Here is a 16,113-nt window from a genome sequence, read left to right on the forward strand (position 1 = left end):
ATGAGCGATGTGTTAGAGAGAAAGGGAGGAACAGGCCAGGAAGGCTTTTGGGTTCAACCCAACCTGTGCATGAAGATGATATTGGCCGTATGAAGATGGAGGTCAGGTCCAGGCAGGGGGACCCCAAGGGATACAGCCGGGCATAGCCCAGGGACGGAAAATCGGCACCATGGCGAAACTTTACTTGAGCACCTACTGTGTGCCAGGCTCTGAGCTGGGCACAGGTAAGACAAAAGCATCAACTTCCCCCACCCACCGAGCGTGGGTGGGGCCTGGGGTGTTGAGGAGACCATTGCTGGGACCCCTGTGGGACTCAACTTGGTACGATGACCAGTCCTTGTGCCCAGAGAAACAAGTCCTGCAGACAAGGCCCTCCCCCCGCCCTGCTCTTACCTGCCTCTCCTTGCAGGTGGCTGGCTACCAACCTGGAGCTCCTGGGGAACGTGCTGGTGTTGGCAGCCGCCGTGTGTGCTGTGCTGAGCAAGGCCCACCTTAGCGCCGGCCTCGTGGGCTTCTCTGTTTCCGCTGCCCTCCAGGTACACCTGCCTCCCAAGACAGACCCCTGCCAGTCGGACCTTCAAGGACCCAAGTCCAAACCACCAACCAGTGAGGAAAATATAGAGGCTTAGCTGGGGTGACCTTCCTGGACCTTGGGCAAGAGTCTTCCCTCGCAGAGCCTCAGTGTGCTCATCCGGAAAATGGGGCAGTAATCTCTTCACTTCAGACATTGTAGAGCCTAGTTGAGATAAGGTATATAGAGTCCATTTCCAGGGTAGTGCTAAATTTTGTTAACTATTAATAATAATATGTCATGTCAGGTCATGATATCTATGAAGGAAAAAATATATATGCAAGTAGCATTCTTCTACTGAATTGTTCTGACAGCTTTATAAATATTAACCCATTTAATTCTGCCCACAACCCCATCGGGGATACTGTTATTATCCTCATTTTACATTGAGGCAAAATGATGGGAAATCAGGGGAGAGAAACTCTCAGAATGGAAGTCAGTGGGCCTGAGCCCTGCTGGGTGTCCTTGCGAGAGCCATACACCCTCTCTGGTCCTCTCTTCCCACCTGTATCAAGAGGGGTTGGACAAGCTCCTTTCTACTCTGCATACTCCAGTTCTACTGAAGGAAGGTCCTGGTGACGACAGTCAAAGCCCATCCCCTTACCTGTCCCCACTTCTGCCTCCCGCCCCTGCCTCAGGGGGGCTGATGCAAGCCTGCGATGTCTTCTCCCCCCCCTCCCCCCCCCAGGTGACCCAGACACTGCAGTGGGCTGTTCGCAGCTGGACAGACCTGGAGAGCAGCATCGTGTCGGTAGAGCGGATGAAGGACTATGTCCAGACGCCCAAGGAGGTGATGGGTGGAAGACGGGGACGGGGGTGTGGACCCAGGTCTATGACTGCTACGGGCTTTAGAGCCCCTGCCACTGAGGGCTGGGGTTGCAGCCAGGGCGACAGTAATGGTTAAGAGCGTGGGGTCTGGAGCCAGGAGAAATCCTGGGTCCTTTGCTTCCTCACTTGGGCAAAGCAGGTCATTCTTCTGAGTGACAGGGGACCATAGGTAACAGCAGTGCAGTAGCAGTAGAACAGCAACATGACGGCCACGTCACAGATACATCACAGCAACGTTCTAGGCACATCACAGCAAGATGACAATAATGGAAGAGTGACATGGCAAGGTAACAGTGTGGGTGTACTGGGGGGTCAGGTGAGATCCCACAAGAAAGCACTTAGTGTCAGGCACACCGTAGACAGGCCCTACACGCCCACGGCTCTGATGGGCCCCCTTTCACCTCGAGGGGATCGAGGACCTCTTCAAGGTCACAAGAAGAGCACACAGCAGCTAACGACCCCCTAGGGCGCAATCTTGCCCTCCTCACAAAGACAAAGGGGAGAGTATTATTCTACCCCTTCTAGAGGAAGACAGAATCTTATTTGACAATTAATAGTGGCTAATAATAATAAAGATAGAGTAGCCAATACCATCATTATTTTTATAATCTCAGAGGTCACTTGTTGATAGCTCTGCTATGTTCCAATGTCCCCAACGACTCTGTAAGATAGCAGTAAATATGCCCATTTTACAGAAGAGGAAACTGAAGTTCAAAGAGAGAGCGGCTCCTCTGACCCTGTGCCCCTCTCCCGTCCCAGGCGCCCTGGAGGCTACCCACCTGTGCAGACCGGTCCCCCTGGCCTCATGGGGGGCAGATCGAGTTCCGGGACTTTGGGCTGAGATACAGACCTGAGCTCCCCCTGGCCGTTCGGGGTGTGTCCTTCAAGATCCAAGCCGGAGAGAAGGTGAGCGGCTCTGGCCCGTCTTCCTCCTCCTGGAGGCCAGGCCCAGGGTGGGCAGTGCCCAGGGTCTAGGCCCTGAGCACCAAATGCTTCCTCCACACCCGACTTCAGGCCCTCCACCCTGAAGACCCACCACGCCCTAACTGAAACGATCATCTCCCCCAGACCTGCCGCCATCTTGGCGAATGCCACCACCCACCCACCTTGGTGTCCTGGGTAAGGAGGCGTCTCTCCGACCGCCTTCTTTCTCTTTGCCTCCGACGTGAGTGCTGTGGCAGAGTGCTGGATGTTCCGCATACGTGATCCAGTCTGCACGGGCTCAGTTCCTGGCTTTGCCATGGCTGACCCTGGGCAGGTCACTTCATGTCTTGACCTCAGTTTTTCCATCTGTAAAATGGAAATAACAATGTCAATCTCACAGAGCTCTTGTGAAGTTTCGGTGACCTAACACATGTAAACTGCTTGGAACGGTGCCTGGCACATAGCAAGTGCTGCAGAAATGTTTGCCCGGGGTTTTAGCAATTATCAGGTGCACTTTTACTCTGACAACGACCCTACAAAGAAGTGCTAGTATTGTCCCATTTTACAGATGCTTAGGAAACATTTCCCACTTGCATTTCCTTCCTGCCTCCTCCTAGACTGCTCCAGGCCCCCAGTTGAGCCCCCAGCCTCCCATTTAGTCACCTCCAGTCTGTTTTCCGTGATCTTTATTTGGGCATGACATTCCCCTGCTTGAGACCTTCCACCTGCTCCCAGCTTCCCTTACAGTAAAGCCCAAACTCTTGAGCTTGGCATTCAAGGCTCTGCCCAGCTCTTCATTCATTGCCCTGCCAGGGCTCAGCCAACACATGGGGAGTACTGCCTCACGGGGCCAGGTGGGCACCTGGTGCTGCCCTCAGGGGGTTTACCTGGCATCTTCCCCTTCCCCAAACTCCTGCTTATCCTTCAAGGTTCCACTCAAGTATCACCTCCACCACGAAGCCTGCTCTGATTACCCCGTTGACTTCTATCCCAGGTGGCTTCACGTCCAGAGTCTGATTATAGAGGGGGCTTTTTCATCACAGTGTATTCAAATTAAGTTTGCTCAGTTGCATTATTTCCAAGACCAGACAGTGAGCCCTGTGGAGCAAGGATTCCTTAATTTCTCTATTCCTCATGCCTAGAGGAGTTGCCTGTCATACAGTGGGTAACACGATTCATTTACTTTTTTTTTTGTTTATTTTTGAGAGAGGGAGAGATTGAACATGGAAGAAGGGCAGAGAGAGAGGGGGCTACAGGGTCTAAAGCAGGCTCTGTGCTGTCAGCACAGAGCCTGACGCAGGGCTCAAACTCATGTACCGTGAGATCACGACCTGAGCCAAAGTTGGACGCTTAACCGACTGAGCCACCCAGATGGCCCATATTTCATTCACTTCTTAAACATATAGTGTTGAGCCTCCAGCGAGTGTTGGACATTGAGAACGCAGCAGTAAATGCTGAGGACGGATGGGGGCAGGAACAATGATGGGCAGATGGACGGAAGGATGGAAAAACGGGGTGGGGGGGTGGGGGTATAGCAGGAAGTGTGGGTGAGTGGACAGAAAGATGGGAGAGATGAGGCACAAAGGGGAGCAGATAGAGAACTATGTACAGAAAGAAGGCTGGATGGATGGGTGGACATATGGAAAGGTGGACAGATGGACAAATGCTCAAAGGATAATGGATAGATGGATGTATCTTGGATGCAAGGGAAACACCTCGCAGAGATGCCCAGGGACCCTCCGGGCTTCTGGGCAGACGTGGTCGGAACGAGTCTTGCCCTCCCATCCCCTGGCAGGTGGGCATCGTTGGCAGGACAGGGGCCGGGAAGTCCTCCCTGGCCGGGGGCCTCCTGCGGCTCCTGGAGGCGGCCGAGGGTGGGATTTGGATCGACGGGGTCCCCATCACCCACGTAGGGCTGCACACGCTGCGGTCCAGGATCACCATCATCCCCCAGGTGAGGCCCGGGGCACAGGGTGGGCAGAGGTGGGAGGCGTGGCTGGGCCCGGCCCTGACCCACTGCCCCTTCCGGCCAGGACCCTACCCTGTTCCCTGGCTCGCTTCGGATGAATCTGGACATGCTGCAGGAGCACTCGGACCAAGCCGTCTGGGAGGCCTTGGACACGGTGCAGCTCAGAGCCCTGGTGGCCAGCCTGCCTGGCCAGCTGCAGTATGAGTGTGCTGACCAAGGTTGCAACCTGAGGTAGGCTTGCCCCGCCACGACCAGGGCCTGGGAGGAGCTGCGTGGAGAGGCGAGTGTGGCTGAGGCTGCCCGCACTGCCCTGTCCCCAGGGTAACATGCCCTGGAAACCTGCCTCCCCCACGGGACTACCAGCTTCATTCTGTTAGTACTCACAGGATGAATCCCGTCCCTCATCAGCAATTCTGAACTCCAACACAGTCTCTGAATATCCAGTTTTGTTTTCCTCAGTTCAGTTCCTCAATTCAGTTCCTCAATTTATTTGGGTGACAAAACCCAACCCTTACTGACACAAGGCTACTTATAGTCTATTTATCCCTCTCAGCATTTCTTTTGCTACGAAAGTATCGTGTTTGATGTGGGCACGAATTCCACTCTCACTGTGGGTTCTAAGTAACATATGGTATATGTTTCTTTCTGAAGAAATTTTAGGGGCGCCTGGGTGGCTCAGTTGGTTGAGCGTCTGACTCTTGGTTTCAGCTCAAGTCATGATCCCAGGGTCATGGGATTGAGGCCTGTACCACGCTCCGTGTTGAGTATGGATCCTGCTTAAGATTCTCTCTTTCGCCAACCCCCCCCCCCCGCCCCTCTCCCCCACTCGTGCTCTTGCTCTCTCTCAAAAAGAAAAAAAAAGAAATTTTAGTTGTGGTAAAATACACCTAACATAAAATTTAGCATCAAAAAAATTTTTTTAATATTTATTTTTGAGAGAGACAGAGTGTGAGAGGGGGAGGGGTAGAGAGAGAGGGAGACACAGACTCCAAAGCAGGCTCCAGGCTCTGAGCTATCAGTACATAGCCCGACCCAGGGCTCGAACTTATGAACTGCGAGATAGTGACCTGAGCCAAAGTCGGATGCTTAACCGACTGAGCCACCCAGGTGCCCCAACTATTTTTTTTTTTTCTTTACTAGAATACACTCATCTTTATTCATAAATACTGGAAAATAGGGCCTACTTATTTTTTTTTTTTTTTTACTTTGCATCCAAGTTAGTTAGCATATAGTGCAACAATGATTTCAGTAGATTCCTTAATGCTCCCTACCCATTTAGCCCATCCCCCCCACCCCTCCAGTAACCCTCTGTTTGTTCTCCATATTTAAGAGTCTCTTCTGTTTTGTCCCCTTCCCTGTTTTTATCTTATTTTTGCTTCCCTTCCCTTATGTTCATCTGTTTTTTATCTTAAATTCCTCATATGAATGAAGTCACATGATATTTGTCTTTCTCTCACTAATTTCACTTAGCATAATACCCTCTGGTTCCATCGACATAGTTATAAATGGCCAACCATTTTTTAATGTACAATTCATAGTGTTAAATACATTCACATAATTATGTGACCCATTTCCAGAACTTTTCCATCTTGCAAAACTGAAACTCTGTACCCATGAAAAAACAATTCTAGGAGCAACTGGGTGGCTCAGTTGGTCGAGTGTCCAACTTCGGCTCAGGTCATGATATCCCAGTTCATGAGTTCAAGCCCCATGTCAGACTCACTGCTGTCAGCTCAGAGCCTGCTTGGGATCTCTCTGTCCCTTTCTCTCTCTGCCCTTTACCTGCTCACACACACTCTCTCTCTCTCTCTCAAAAGGAAAATAAGCCTTAAAAAAATTCTATTTTCCCCTGCCCACAGCCTCCAGCACCCCCCATTCTGCTTCCTGTTTCTGTGACTTTGACTACTCTGGGTACCTCATTTAAGGGGAGTATTACAGTATTCGCCTTTTGTGACTGGCTCGTTTCACTCAGCATAATGTCCTCAAGGCTCATCAGTATTGCAGCATGTGCCAGAATTCCCTTCCTTTTTAAGGCTGAATACTATTCCATTGTGGGGACGGACCACATTTTTCTTGCCCATTCCTTCACGGATGGACGCCTGCGTGCCTTTTTGAAAACAAAGACGTTCTGCATCCTAAAACCCCATCTTCCCCCAGAGGTGTGAGGGTAAGAGGCTGTGGGTGACAGCCTCATCAGAGCTTCTGCTCACTAGAGAAGCAGTGTAGTTTGGTGGCTGAGAGTTTAGACACGCGTCAAATCTAGCCTCCCCCAGTTACCAGCTCTAGGACCTTGGGCAAGTTCATCTTCTCTGCCCAAGAGAGAAGTGAGTGAAAAGAGAACTATAGTGAGTATCTCCTTCCTGTTCGAGGATTGACTTATACGTGTTAAGTTGCAGACACAGTGCCTGGATGGAGGGAAAAATAATGTTTCCCTGTAAACCTCAGAGAGGCCCCCTCACGAATCCCCTTCTGCAGGATTGGCTTATGAGGCTTGAAAGTTGCCCCGGGGTCACCCAGCTCGCCAGGGGCGTGGCCATAGCGGGTCCTGGTTCCCCAGAGACGCTGCTGGAAGGCTTCGCCGTGAGAAGGAAGACCGCCCCAGACAGCCTTGGGCCTCCAGGGTCAGGGGTGTCACGGACTGTGTGACCTTCATTTGCAACTGTGTGCTGTGTGCTGGGGCCTTACTCTGTGACAAGCACACTGCTAAGCACTTTTATCGGGCTTCTTTGGCCCTGCACCCTGATAAGTCACAAGACTCATTGGTACAGTAACTACCTTTGCGGTCACCGTGAGACGTGAGTCAAGACATGCACAGGCACGTAGGCTATGTCTGGCACAAGATAAAGAGCACCGAGTAGAAGTGGAAATAGCCATTTCACTGGGGGAGAGGACCTGAGGCACGGGGGTTTGAATGTCTTGCCTGGAGTCTCCCTGCTCAAAAAATGGCAGGAAGGGGATTCCTGCCAGCTCTGTGGACTGGGGACCCTCGTGAAGGAGTGTGTGTACCTGCCCCACTAACTTCTGCAGCTGTCGGGGGATCCGTTTGTGGGCAGGCCCTGCAAGTCCTGAGATGCAGGTAGAGAAACGTCGGGCCTGACCGTCCCACTCCTTCCCAGTGTGGGCCAGAAGCAGCTCCTGTGTCTGGCACGTGCCCTTCTCCGGAAAACCCAGATCCTCATCCTGGACGAGGCCACAGCCGCCGTGGACCCGGGGACGGAGCTCCAGATGCAGGCCGCCCTCAGGAGCTCGTTTGCCCAGTGCACAGTGCTGGTCATTGCCCACCGCCTGCGCTCTGTGATGGACTGTGCCAGGTAAGCACCCTTCCCCGAGTAGGCCCTCTCCCCGCTCCGCCCCCACGGGCGTAGAGGAAGGCATCAGGGTTTAGAGCCGCACGGGCACTGGAATGGGTTATCACGTGCGCACTGTACAGGTGGCAAAACTGATGCCCAGCAGGGAGATGAGCCCAAGAACACGTGCCCAGAAGATGCTTCCAACCTAGCTGTCAGGGTCAGGAAACCGCAGGGAAGGCCGGACTTTGCCAGAGCAGACATGCTGGGCTTTCACTGGTGCAAGCGCTCGGGCCGATTGGGCCGGTAAGGGCTCCCCATTGTCCTCTCTCCTGCAGGGTGCTGGTCATGGACAAGGGGCAGGTGGCAGAGAGTGGCAGCCCGGTCCAGCTGCTGGCCCAGAAGGGCCTGTTTCACAGGCTGGCACAGGAGTCAGGCCTCGTCTGAGCCCTCTGCCCTCGCCTCGCCAACCCGGAGAGACTGCTGTGCCTTGGAGGTACAGGTGACCCAGGGGTCGTCAGTGGCACCTCAGTATTGGATCTAGACCCCTCTGATCTCTGGGAGGAAAATGGCAGAGAAAATGGCCGATCATCACAAACCCAGGAGGACACAGCAACACCCAGGTTGGCCTGATGAGGGCTCATCCCGCCGCATCCACCCTGGAGGGGCTCCCTGTGCTGGCTGGCCGCCCGTTGGCCTCACCTGAGGACCTTAGAAACCTGCACATGTCTGGGCTCCACCGCAGACCAAAGAAATCAGCATCTCTGGGGCTGGGGGGCCGGGACCGTGGTGTGTGTGTGCCTTTTACAAACCACCCTCTTAATTCTGAGATGGTTGTCGAGTGACAAGCAACGACAAGAATCCACAAAGTTCCTGCGTAGCTTTACTCTGTTTCCCCCACTAGTAACATCTTGAAAAACGATAGTATAGTATCATAACCAGGATGTTGATAGTGGTACAATCGGCCGATCTTGTTCAGATTTCCCGCTTTTACGTGGATGTGTGTGTGTATGTGTGTGTGTGCACGCGCATTTCTACGGAGGCTCCTGCAGCTACCCCCACCAGACGGGATGCTGAACGTTTCCATTACACAGGAACCCCTCTGCTTGCTTTCGTAACCATAACCACCTCCCTCCGCCCACAACTGCTGACGCGTTCTCCATTTTGGTACCTGTTTTTATTTTATCTTGAGAGAGAGGGCACGAGCAGGGGAGGGACAGGAGAGGGAGAGAGAGAGAATCCCAAGCAGGCCCCACGCTGCCAGCGCAGAGCCCGACGCGGAGCTCAAACTCATGAACCACAAGATCGTGATCTGAGCCAAGACCAAGAGTCAGACGCTTAACTGACTGAGCCACTCAGGCGCCCCTTGGGACATATTTTCAAAGCTTCCGGAGTATTCCACACCTCTTGGTGCCCCCCTACCCTCGGAGATGAGCCCCTAGGAGCGTCTTATCTGAACTGTCGCACCAGCCACACAACCCACACCAAGAGCAGACCGTCCTGGGAATGAGCACCTGCACACTTTCAACTCCATAAATAGGGTTCGTGGAGCCAGCCCCCCCAGACTCCCACTGAGAGAATCTCCTCACCGCACACACTTCCTCCGTTTGTTGAAGACCAAATTCCAGCTCCCCAGGGGAGTCCCAATGGTGGTTGGGACGTCCAGAGCAGCCAGAGGCCTGGATAGGGATGGTTCAGGGCTCGCTTTCATGAGGGGGAGTCACCACGCGCCATGCTGCTCGGGCCGGTTTCCCATGGCACTCGGAAATCGGATACAGGGCTCCTAAAGCTGGCTTCGGGCACCAGGCAAGGGGGACAAGAGTCTAAAATAGCCCAGCCTGAGGCCACACAGGCATATAGCCGTGAAGGGCAGCCTGAGAAAGGAGTCAAGTCCCTGGACCAGAACTTGAGGCCAGCCCCACGGTTCTTTAGTGACCTCACGGCATGGCTGCAGAGGTGAGCTGGGCACCAAATGCACGCCTGATCAATGTTCACTATAGTCATCAATCCTGTTCTGAGGACCTCCGTGGGTCCTCCAGGGGGTAAAGGCTTTACACACCAGGATCTTTTTAACCACATCACTCTTTAAAAAATGTTTATTTATTTTGAGAGAGAGAGAGAGAGAGAGAGTGAGTGCTGGGGAGGGGCAGAGGGGGAGAGAGCATCTTAAGCGGGGTGCAGGCTCAGCGTGGAGTCCAATGTGGCTCTCCATCCCATGACCCTGAGATCATGTCCTGAGCCGAAATTAAGAGGTGCCAGGCGCCCTTTAACTGCATCACTGTTGACAGGTGGGCTGCTAATTCTGTGTTGGGATGGACGTTCAGCAGCAGCCCTGGCCTCTTTACTAGAGGCCAATAGCACTGTCACCTCCAGTTGTGACAAAAATGTCTCTAGATGCTGCCACTGTCCCCCAGGGGATCAATCAGCTGGTGAGAGGCACTGGGCCTACCCGACCCGTGGTTAATCCGCTGAGACGTGGACAATGGCTGTGCTGGTATATCAAGAGGGGCCTGTGGACACCCACCTGCTTCCTGGGACCTGGAGCCCGCCCTGTCCCAGCCCAGTCACGGGGACTTTCAGCTGGTCCATTCAACATAGGGTTTTCAGCCCAGAGTAAACCAAATCTAGATCTAATGGCAGTGCCTACCTCCCTTTGCCAAGGGGCGGCCAGAAGCTCATTCTGTCGCCTTGCAAGCAGAGTGGGAGATCTGCGTCCCTCGCCTGCCCCTGGTCATGCCTACAAGGGGCCGGCCCCACCATCACTAGCACCTCCCAGCTCTGTTTTATAAACGAGGAAACTGACGCTCAGTGAGTTCACATGACCTGCCAATGTCGCCCAGCTTGTAAGTGGCCGAGTGGGGCTCTGCTCCTGGGTCTATTTACCACCACAGCCCAGGACGTGGCGTGGGGGGCGTCTGCCCAACTTTGAAGCAGAGGAAGGGACCAGACACAGCACTTTCCATTTCTCTACTTGGAACGGAGCCCCCTGACGTCCGGGCAGAGCGACCGCAGGCCAAAGAGGCAGCCGCTGTGTGTTTGGCAAACTCTCTGGGGGTCATTCGAAGGCTTCTTTCATGGAGAGAGGTGGTTGTCCAGCAGGCGGAGCGTGCCCCCAGGGAGCCAGCGCTAATGAGGCTGTTGTTGGGCCCACACCACGGCTTCCTGGAGACCGGCCTGCAGGGGCCACCCAGGCCATCCGTCCCCCTGCCACAGGCTGGGGGTTGGCGGGGGGGGGAGGAATACAGATGCAGGAAAAGCCATGTACAGACCTTCTGTGGTCAGTGCCAGTCTCAGTAGGTCCCTTACCTTCACCTGTGTCCCCTCCCGTCACTGCAAACGCTTACCAAGCCCTGCCCCAATGCCTGCCACAGCTTTCTAGGGAATCCTTACAACGGGAGGAGGAAAGTCCCATCATTATCCCCTTACTAGGATGCTTTGAGGAGGCCCCTTTCACAGATGAGAAAATGGAGATAGCATAGGGATCCGAACCCAGGTGGCCGGGCTCCAGAGCTCATGTCCTATCCACTGTACCACACTGCCTCTCGCACACTTCGTTAGCTCTAAAACACCAGCTCGCTGCTGGTTGAATTCCACTCTGGTATCCCACCAGAAGCGAAGGAAAGGGCTCCTTTCCTTTTTTTTTTTCTCTTGGCTTATTTATTTAGAGAGAGAGAGAAAGAGAGAGAGTGAGCGCACAAGTGGGGCAGGGGCAGGGGCAGAGAGGGAGAGAGAACTCCAAGCAGACTCCACGCAGTCAGCACAGAGCCCAACTCAGGGCTCGAACTCATGAGCTGTGAGATCATGACCTGAGCTGAGATCAAGAGTCGGATGCTGAACCACCTGAGCCCCCCCAGGTGCCCCAGGGCCCCCCTTGCCTTCTCGAGGCAAGGGATTTGTTCATGTGTCTTCACTGTGTCTCCCAGCACCTGGCATGGTGTGTAGCAAACAAGAGGGCTCAGTAAATGACAACTGCATGACTGGATGGATGGATGGACGGACGGACGGATGGACAAAGGAATGAATCCTACATCATCACGTAGGACGGTGTCCTGAGGGCCGGCTGTGGTGCTGGCTGCTTTACCTGGATCTTTTTCCATCCCCACACCCACCTGGCCTGGTGGACATAAGGATCCCAGCTGTACCAAGGAAGAAACCACAGGTGCCGAAAGGCAAGTTCTCGAGTCCCCGATGACTTCGCACTTGGCTCACGGCCCGGCACAGAGGGCTTGTCCTGGATCAGAGAACCCAGTCACTTGGATACATGCTCCATGGCCGTGGTGGGCCATTCATCAGGGAATAAACAGATCAAACCCCTGCTCTCACACAGCAGCCACTGTACCACCACCAGGGGAGGGACCAGCAAGAGGCAAGACCCTCTTGGTCTTGCATCCTTGGGCCTGCATCCTGCACCCTGGAACACCAGCAGAGTGTGACTTGTGGCTGGAGAGGTCAGTGAGGTGGCCAGAAGGGAGCTGCGGGCAGAGGTCATGGGAAGCCAGATTACGTGGGGTGTCTGGGTGCCGAGATGGGGACCGCAGGAGGGTTGTGATGTGATTTTTTTACAGCCTTACTGCAGGGAGGGGGCGGCCAGGGCAAAAGCAGGGAAACCACTGAGGTGGTGGCTGTCACAGGAACACGAGAGAGAGACCAGCGTGGCAGGAATGGGAGGGAAGAGAAGCGGTCTGATTGGGAGTGTTTTTCTGAAATGAGCTGCAGGACCCGCACGGGGGTGTGAGAATGAACGGCGGACAAGAGCTCAACACTGGGAGGCACCATGTCCACTGCCCGCTCCCCTCTGGCCCAGGGGTCCCTTCCCGTGCGAGCAACGCTACGCACTGAGCCCAGGGCCTGGCACACGGCAGGTGCCGTCTCCCTCCACGTTAGGAAAGCGCTCACCCGGACCATACCTGGACGAGCAGGCGCCCCTGCCCCAACCCTGGCTCTTCTGGCTTCCACCTTCTTCAGGGTTAATGCTGCTTGCGGCCTTCTCTTCGTAAAGCAGGAGGAGCTCTGACTCAGGCCTGGGACCCTCTGGAGTCCCAGTTGTCTCACAATGCACACCCGTAGGCACACGCTCAGATACCTGTTTAATAGACCCGGCTTGGGGTTTTAGTGATTCAGGGTCAGGCTCCACAGAGACAGGAGACAGGAGCACACCTCCCTTCTCAGACTGACACCCCCCCCCACCCAACCCCTGCCCCGACCCGACACGCATAAATACCTCCTTCCAATGGTAACACCCTGACGGGAGCCCTGTACTGAACACTCAGGCTTCAGTCCCTAAACGCAACAACGTGCGAGGCAAAGGTGTCAGTCCAGGGACAGCAATGTCGGAGGGAAGACCGGCAGGGTCGGGAAACTCCCTCTGCACATTTACTTGGTGCGCGGTTTTAGGGTGCAGCAGAAATGGCCTGCTCCCCAACTACAGGGAATTCTTCACCATCGAGACTCGCACAGTTCAAACTCAGAAACCGAACATGCAGCCTCACTCACGCACTATCCAAACCCCAGAAAACATGCGAATGACTGCAGGGAGAGGTACTGCTCTCCCTTACACGCCCCTGCACTTCCCAGCCTCTTTTGCAGTGTGGTTGGGGGCCGTCTGACTGATTCGGGCCAACGGGCTGAGTGGAGCTGACTTGTGTGGCTTCTGGTTTGGGACACTGAAAAATGGGTGTCCATCACCCGCACGTTCCCCTCCCCTGCTGTGGTCTCTGGAAGCCAGCCCTCTGGAGGTGATGTCATAAGCCCAGAAGGGCCTGGATCGCTAAGCTGCTGCATGGAAGGCAGGCACCCTAGAGAGGCACCCGATGCTCATCAAGATACAGGAGTGAGAAACAAACCCTTTTGTTCATTCCCTAAGAGTTTAGGGCTAATTTGCTAACTGCAGGACAGCCTGTCCTGTCCTGATGCAAAGGGATTTTCTAGGGTCATTTTGGCCACAGGGGACTTTCAGAACCTGACCAGGGTTGTGCATATCAGACACACCGCTGCTTGTCTCCACAATCCCAGGAGGCAGGTACGATCAGCCCCATCTTACAGATGAGGCTGCCGAGGCACAGAGACCAAGTGGCTCACACAGGGTCACACGGCCAGTGAACCCAAGGGTGGGATTCAAACCCAGCCTCTGTCCACTGTGCCACGCTGACTCCCCGCTAAACTGCACCTGCTTAACCTCTAAGGTCCCATCTCCGGACGAGAGCTCCCGCTGGAGACGACAGGTTTGCCAAAGAGAAAGGAGAGAAGCAGACGAGAAGGTACCCAGTCCTGACTCCTGAAGGACAGGGCTGAAGCCTCTGCTAAAGCCCCAAGAACACAGGACAACTGTTCAGTAAGAAACAAAATTTTTTTTTTTTTTTACTGCAAATTATTTGCAAATGTTCACGTTTCCAGTGTAAGTCATTAGAAAAAGATCCCCAAGAAAAACTTGGTTTATCTAGTGTGAAAGAATGGTATAACTTACAAAAAAAATAAATATGTATTTCCACCTAAAAGAAAGATGCTTCTCTGGGTTTGAAGTCAGCAACGTAGTTCATAGCAAGTATGAATCTTGGAGTAGCAGTGACCTTCCTCTGCTTTGGGGTCTCACTGTGCTCCCTGAGAGCTCTAAACAGGCCGGGCCTCGAAGGACTCTGCTTCTCCGTTCTCCTCCAGGAACACATGGACCAGCTGTCAGAAGCCAGCCGACATGGCCATTCCCTGGGAATGCTGCTCCTTGGCTAACCCTTCCTCCCAAGAAATTAAAGTCTTGAGACTGTTTTTCTCCCTAGAGCAGCATTTGAAGGAAAAAAAAAAAAAAAAGAAGAAGAAAGAAAAAGCAGCAGTCACTGATATTCGTGAATGGGTCCTTTTCTCATCCTGGAAGAGACTCAGTAATGAAATGTCGAGTTCTCCACACTGCCACCTTCAAGCTAACCAGATGCCAAGGGCGAGAAAAGAAATCTAAATACGCGGAGGGGGATCAACAGGGCTCATTTAGGTACCAACGCGTTGTACTTAGGAGGTACCTGGTGCTCCCTTGACCTTGACCGCTTCATAACCATTGGCAGATCTTCTCTCTCAGGGACTACAGAAGTAGAGCCATTCTAGCAATGGGTAGGAAGAGGGAGGAAGGAGAGCACGGAGAAGACTGGAGCGGACAAGGAGCTGAGCAGCCAGGCTGGGGAGTCAGCACTGAGATGATCTCCGGGGCCAGATAGCCCACAAGTCCTGCTGAGTCCCGTCAGTGAGAAGTTCATGGACGTGGAGGCTGGCCCCATGTGTGACGCATGTACCAGTGAAGTGGGGCTGGGACATCAGTACCTAGCGTCTGAGCGCCTGGGAGACCAGACGGTTGGTGACAGGAGAGTCCTTGGCCCTCAAGGTACTGCCCGAGGGTGAGAATGATCTTCCCAGGCCCCTCACTTCCCACCTGCAGCCCCGAGGAAACAAAGCATTCTGGGAGGAGCCAGACAAGGAAGGACGTCAGAGGCGCCATGGGCAGCTGTCGGGGGCCGGCGAGCTTCTCAAAGACGGAATCCACAGACTTTGGCTGGAGAGATCTGAGGCAGTTGGCTGGATTTGGTCACTAGCATATTTTACGAAACCCATTTCTCTGGCTGTCTGGCCACCAAACCTCCTAACAAAGCACCAAGAGCACAAGTGTGCACTCCCAGGGGCGTGAGAACATATGTACATCTTGTAGGGGCAATGGAGGTGAGGGTGGGAGTGTTTGGGGGCGGCTGCATCTCTGTGTCTCTCCTGGTTCTTCATGGTCAGTTCCAGGTTGGGGGCCGGACGGTGGCTGCTTTGTGTGTGTTTTCATTTTTTTGTTTTTTTTTTTTTTCTTTTTTCTTTTTGGTTTCAGCAGACAGGAGGCTTGGGTTCCCCAGGACAGCGCCTCATCCCTGGATGCTGCCCTGTCAGCCCTGTAATTCCGACCAGATGCACCAGCTCTGGGGCTCACACCAGGCCAGCATCTTTGGCCATGCTGTAGAAAAGACCTCTCTCCTGCAGGAGGTCCAAGGGGTGGCCACACTCCCGGATTTCTCCTTTGTCTAGGACGATTACCCTGCAAGAGGAGGGGACACAGACATGAGGGATAGGGAAAGAGTTGGCACCCTGGGCCCCCAAGAGCCACATGACCAACTCCCTGCTTTGGGTCAGGGCCCTAATGCCTCGTGTTAGGACTGGTGCAGTAGCCTTCCAACTGGCTGCCCATCCTCAATCCCTCCTCTTGTCACTGTCTAAGTCCTGTGATGCTTACGCTCATTACCGGCTGTCACTTCTTACATTTCCTTCCCGGAGCAATCAGCTTTTGTTTGTTGCTGTGTTTGCTGTCTATATCCATACACAGCCCCCAACTAACGTATCAGGTCCCTCAGGCAGGCTCCTTCTCTGATACCTCCTTGCTGAGTCCCCAGTGCCTAGAACAGGACCAAGAATGTGGCAGGGACTTCACACACGTATGTTGATTGAATCAATAATGGAGTGATGCCAGAAACACCCAGCGTAAAGAGAGGGCTGTGACTAGACACGGGATGATGCTGTACAAA

General features: G+C 53.9%; 2 protein-coding genes and 1 long non-coding RNA gene across 6 annotated transcripts in view; 1 reads left to right on the forward strand and 2 right to left on the reverse strand.

The window, feature by feature from the left end:
• Positions 1-8,693, forward strand: part of ABCC6 (ATP binding cassette subfamily C member 6) — a 51,702-nt gene extending 43,009 nt beyond the window's left edge. For both annotated transcript variants that reach the window (XM_042921382.1, XM_042921381.1), the window contains exons 25-31: positions 410-536; positions 1,260-1,361; positions 2,159-2,305; positions 4,119-4,277; positions 4,357-4,523; positions 7,409-7,603; positions 7,918-8,693. In XM_042921382.1, coding sequence (XP_042777316.1) covers positions 410-536; positions 1,260-1,361; positions 2,159-2,305; positions 4,119-4,277; positions 4,357-4,523; positions 7,409-7,603; positions 7,918-8,026 — 1,006 coding nt within the window. In that variant the 3' untranslated portion in view covers positions 8,027-8,693. The remainder of the gene's footprint in view (positions 1-409; positions 537-1,259; positions 1,362-2,158; positions 2,306-4,118; positions 4,278-4,356; positions 4,524-7,408; positions 7,604-7,917) is intronic.
• On the reverse strand, positions 442-13,834 carry LOC122209500. The gene is made up of 3 exons (XR_006197640.1): positions 11,689-13,834; positions 2,506-2,689; positions 442-736 (listed from the first exon to the last, which is right to left on the reverse strand). It is a non-coding gene; the product is annotated as an uncharacterized LOC122209500 (long non-coding RNA).
• Positions 13,835-14,534: 700 nt separating this feature from the next.
• ABCC1 (ATP binding cassette subfamily C member 1) overlaps positions 14,535-16,113 on the reverse strand; it is a 139,887-nt gene continuing 138,308 nt past the window's right edge. For all 3 annotated transcript variants that reach the window (XM_042921379.1, XM_042921380.1, XM_042921378.1), the window contains one exon: positions 14,535-15,629. In XM_042921379.1, coding sequence (XP_042777313.1) covers positions 15,521-15,629 — 109 coding nt within the window. In that variant the 3' untranslated portion in view covers positions 14,535-15,520. The remainder of the gene's footprint in view (positions 15,630-16,113) is intronic.

This window comes from Panthera leo, chromosome E3, assembly GCF_018350215.1.
Source record: "Panthera leo isolate Ple1 chromosome E3, P.leo_Ple1_pat1.1, whole genome shotgun sequence".
Taxonomy (NCBI): domain Eukaryota; kingdom Metazoa; phylum Chordata; class Mammalia; order Carnivora; family Felidae; genus Panthera; species Panthera leo.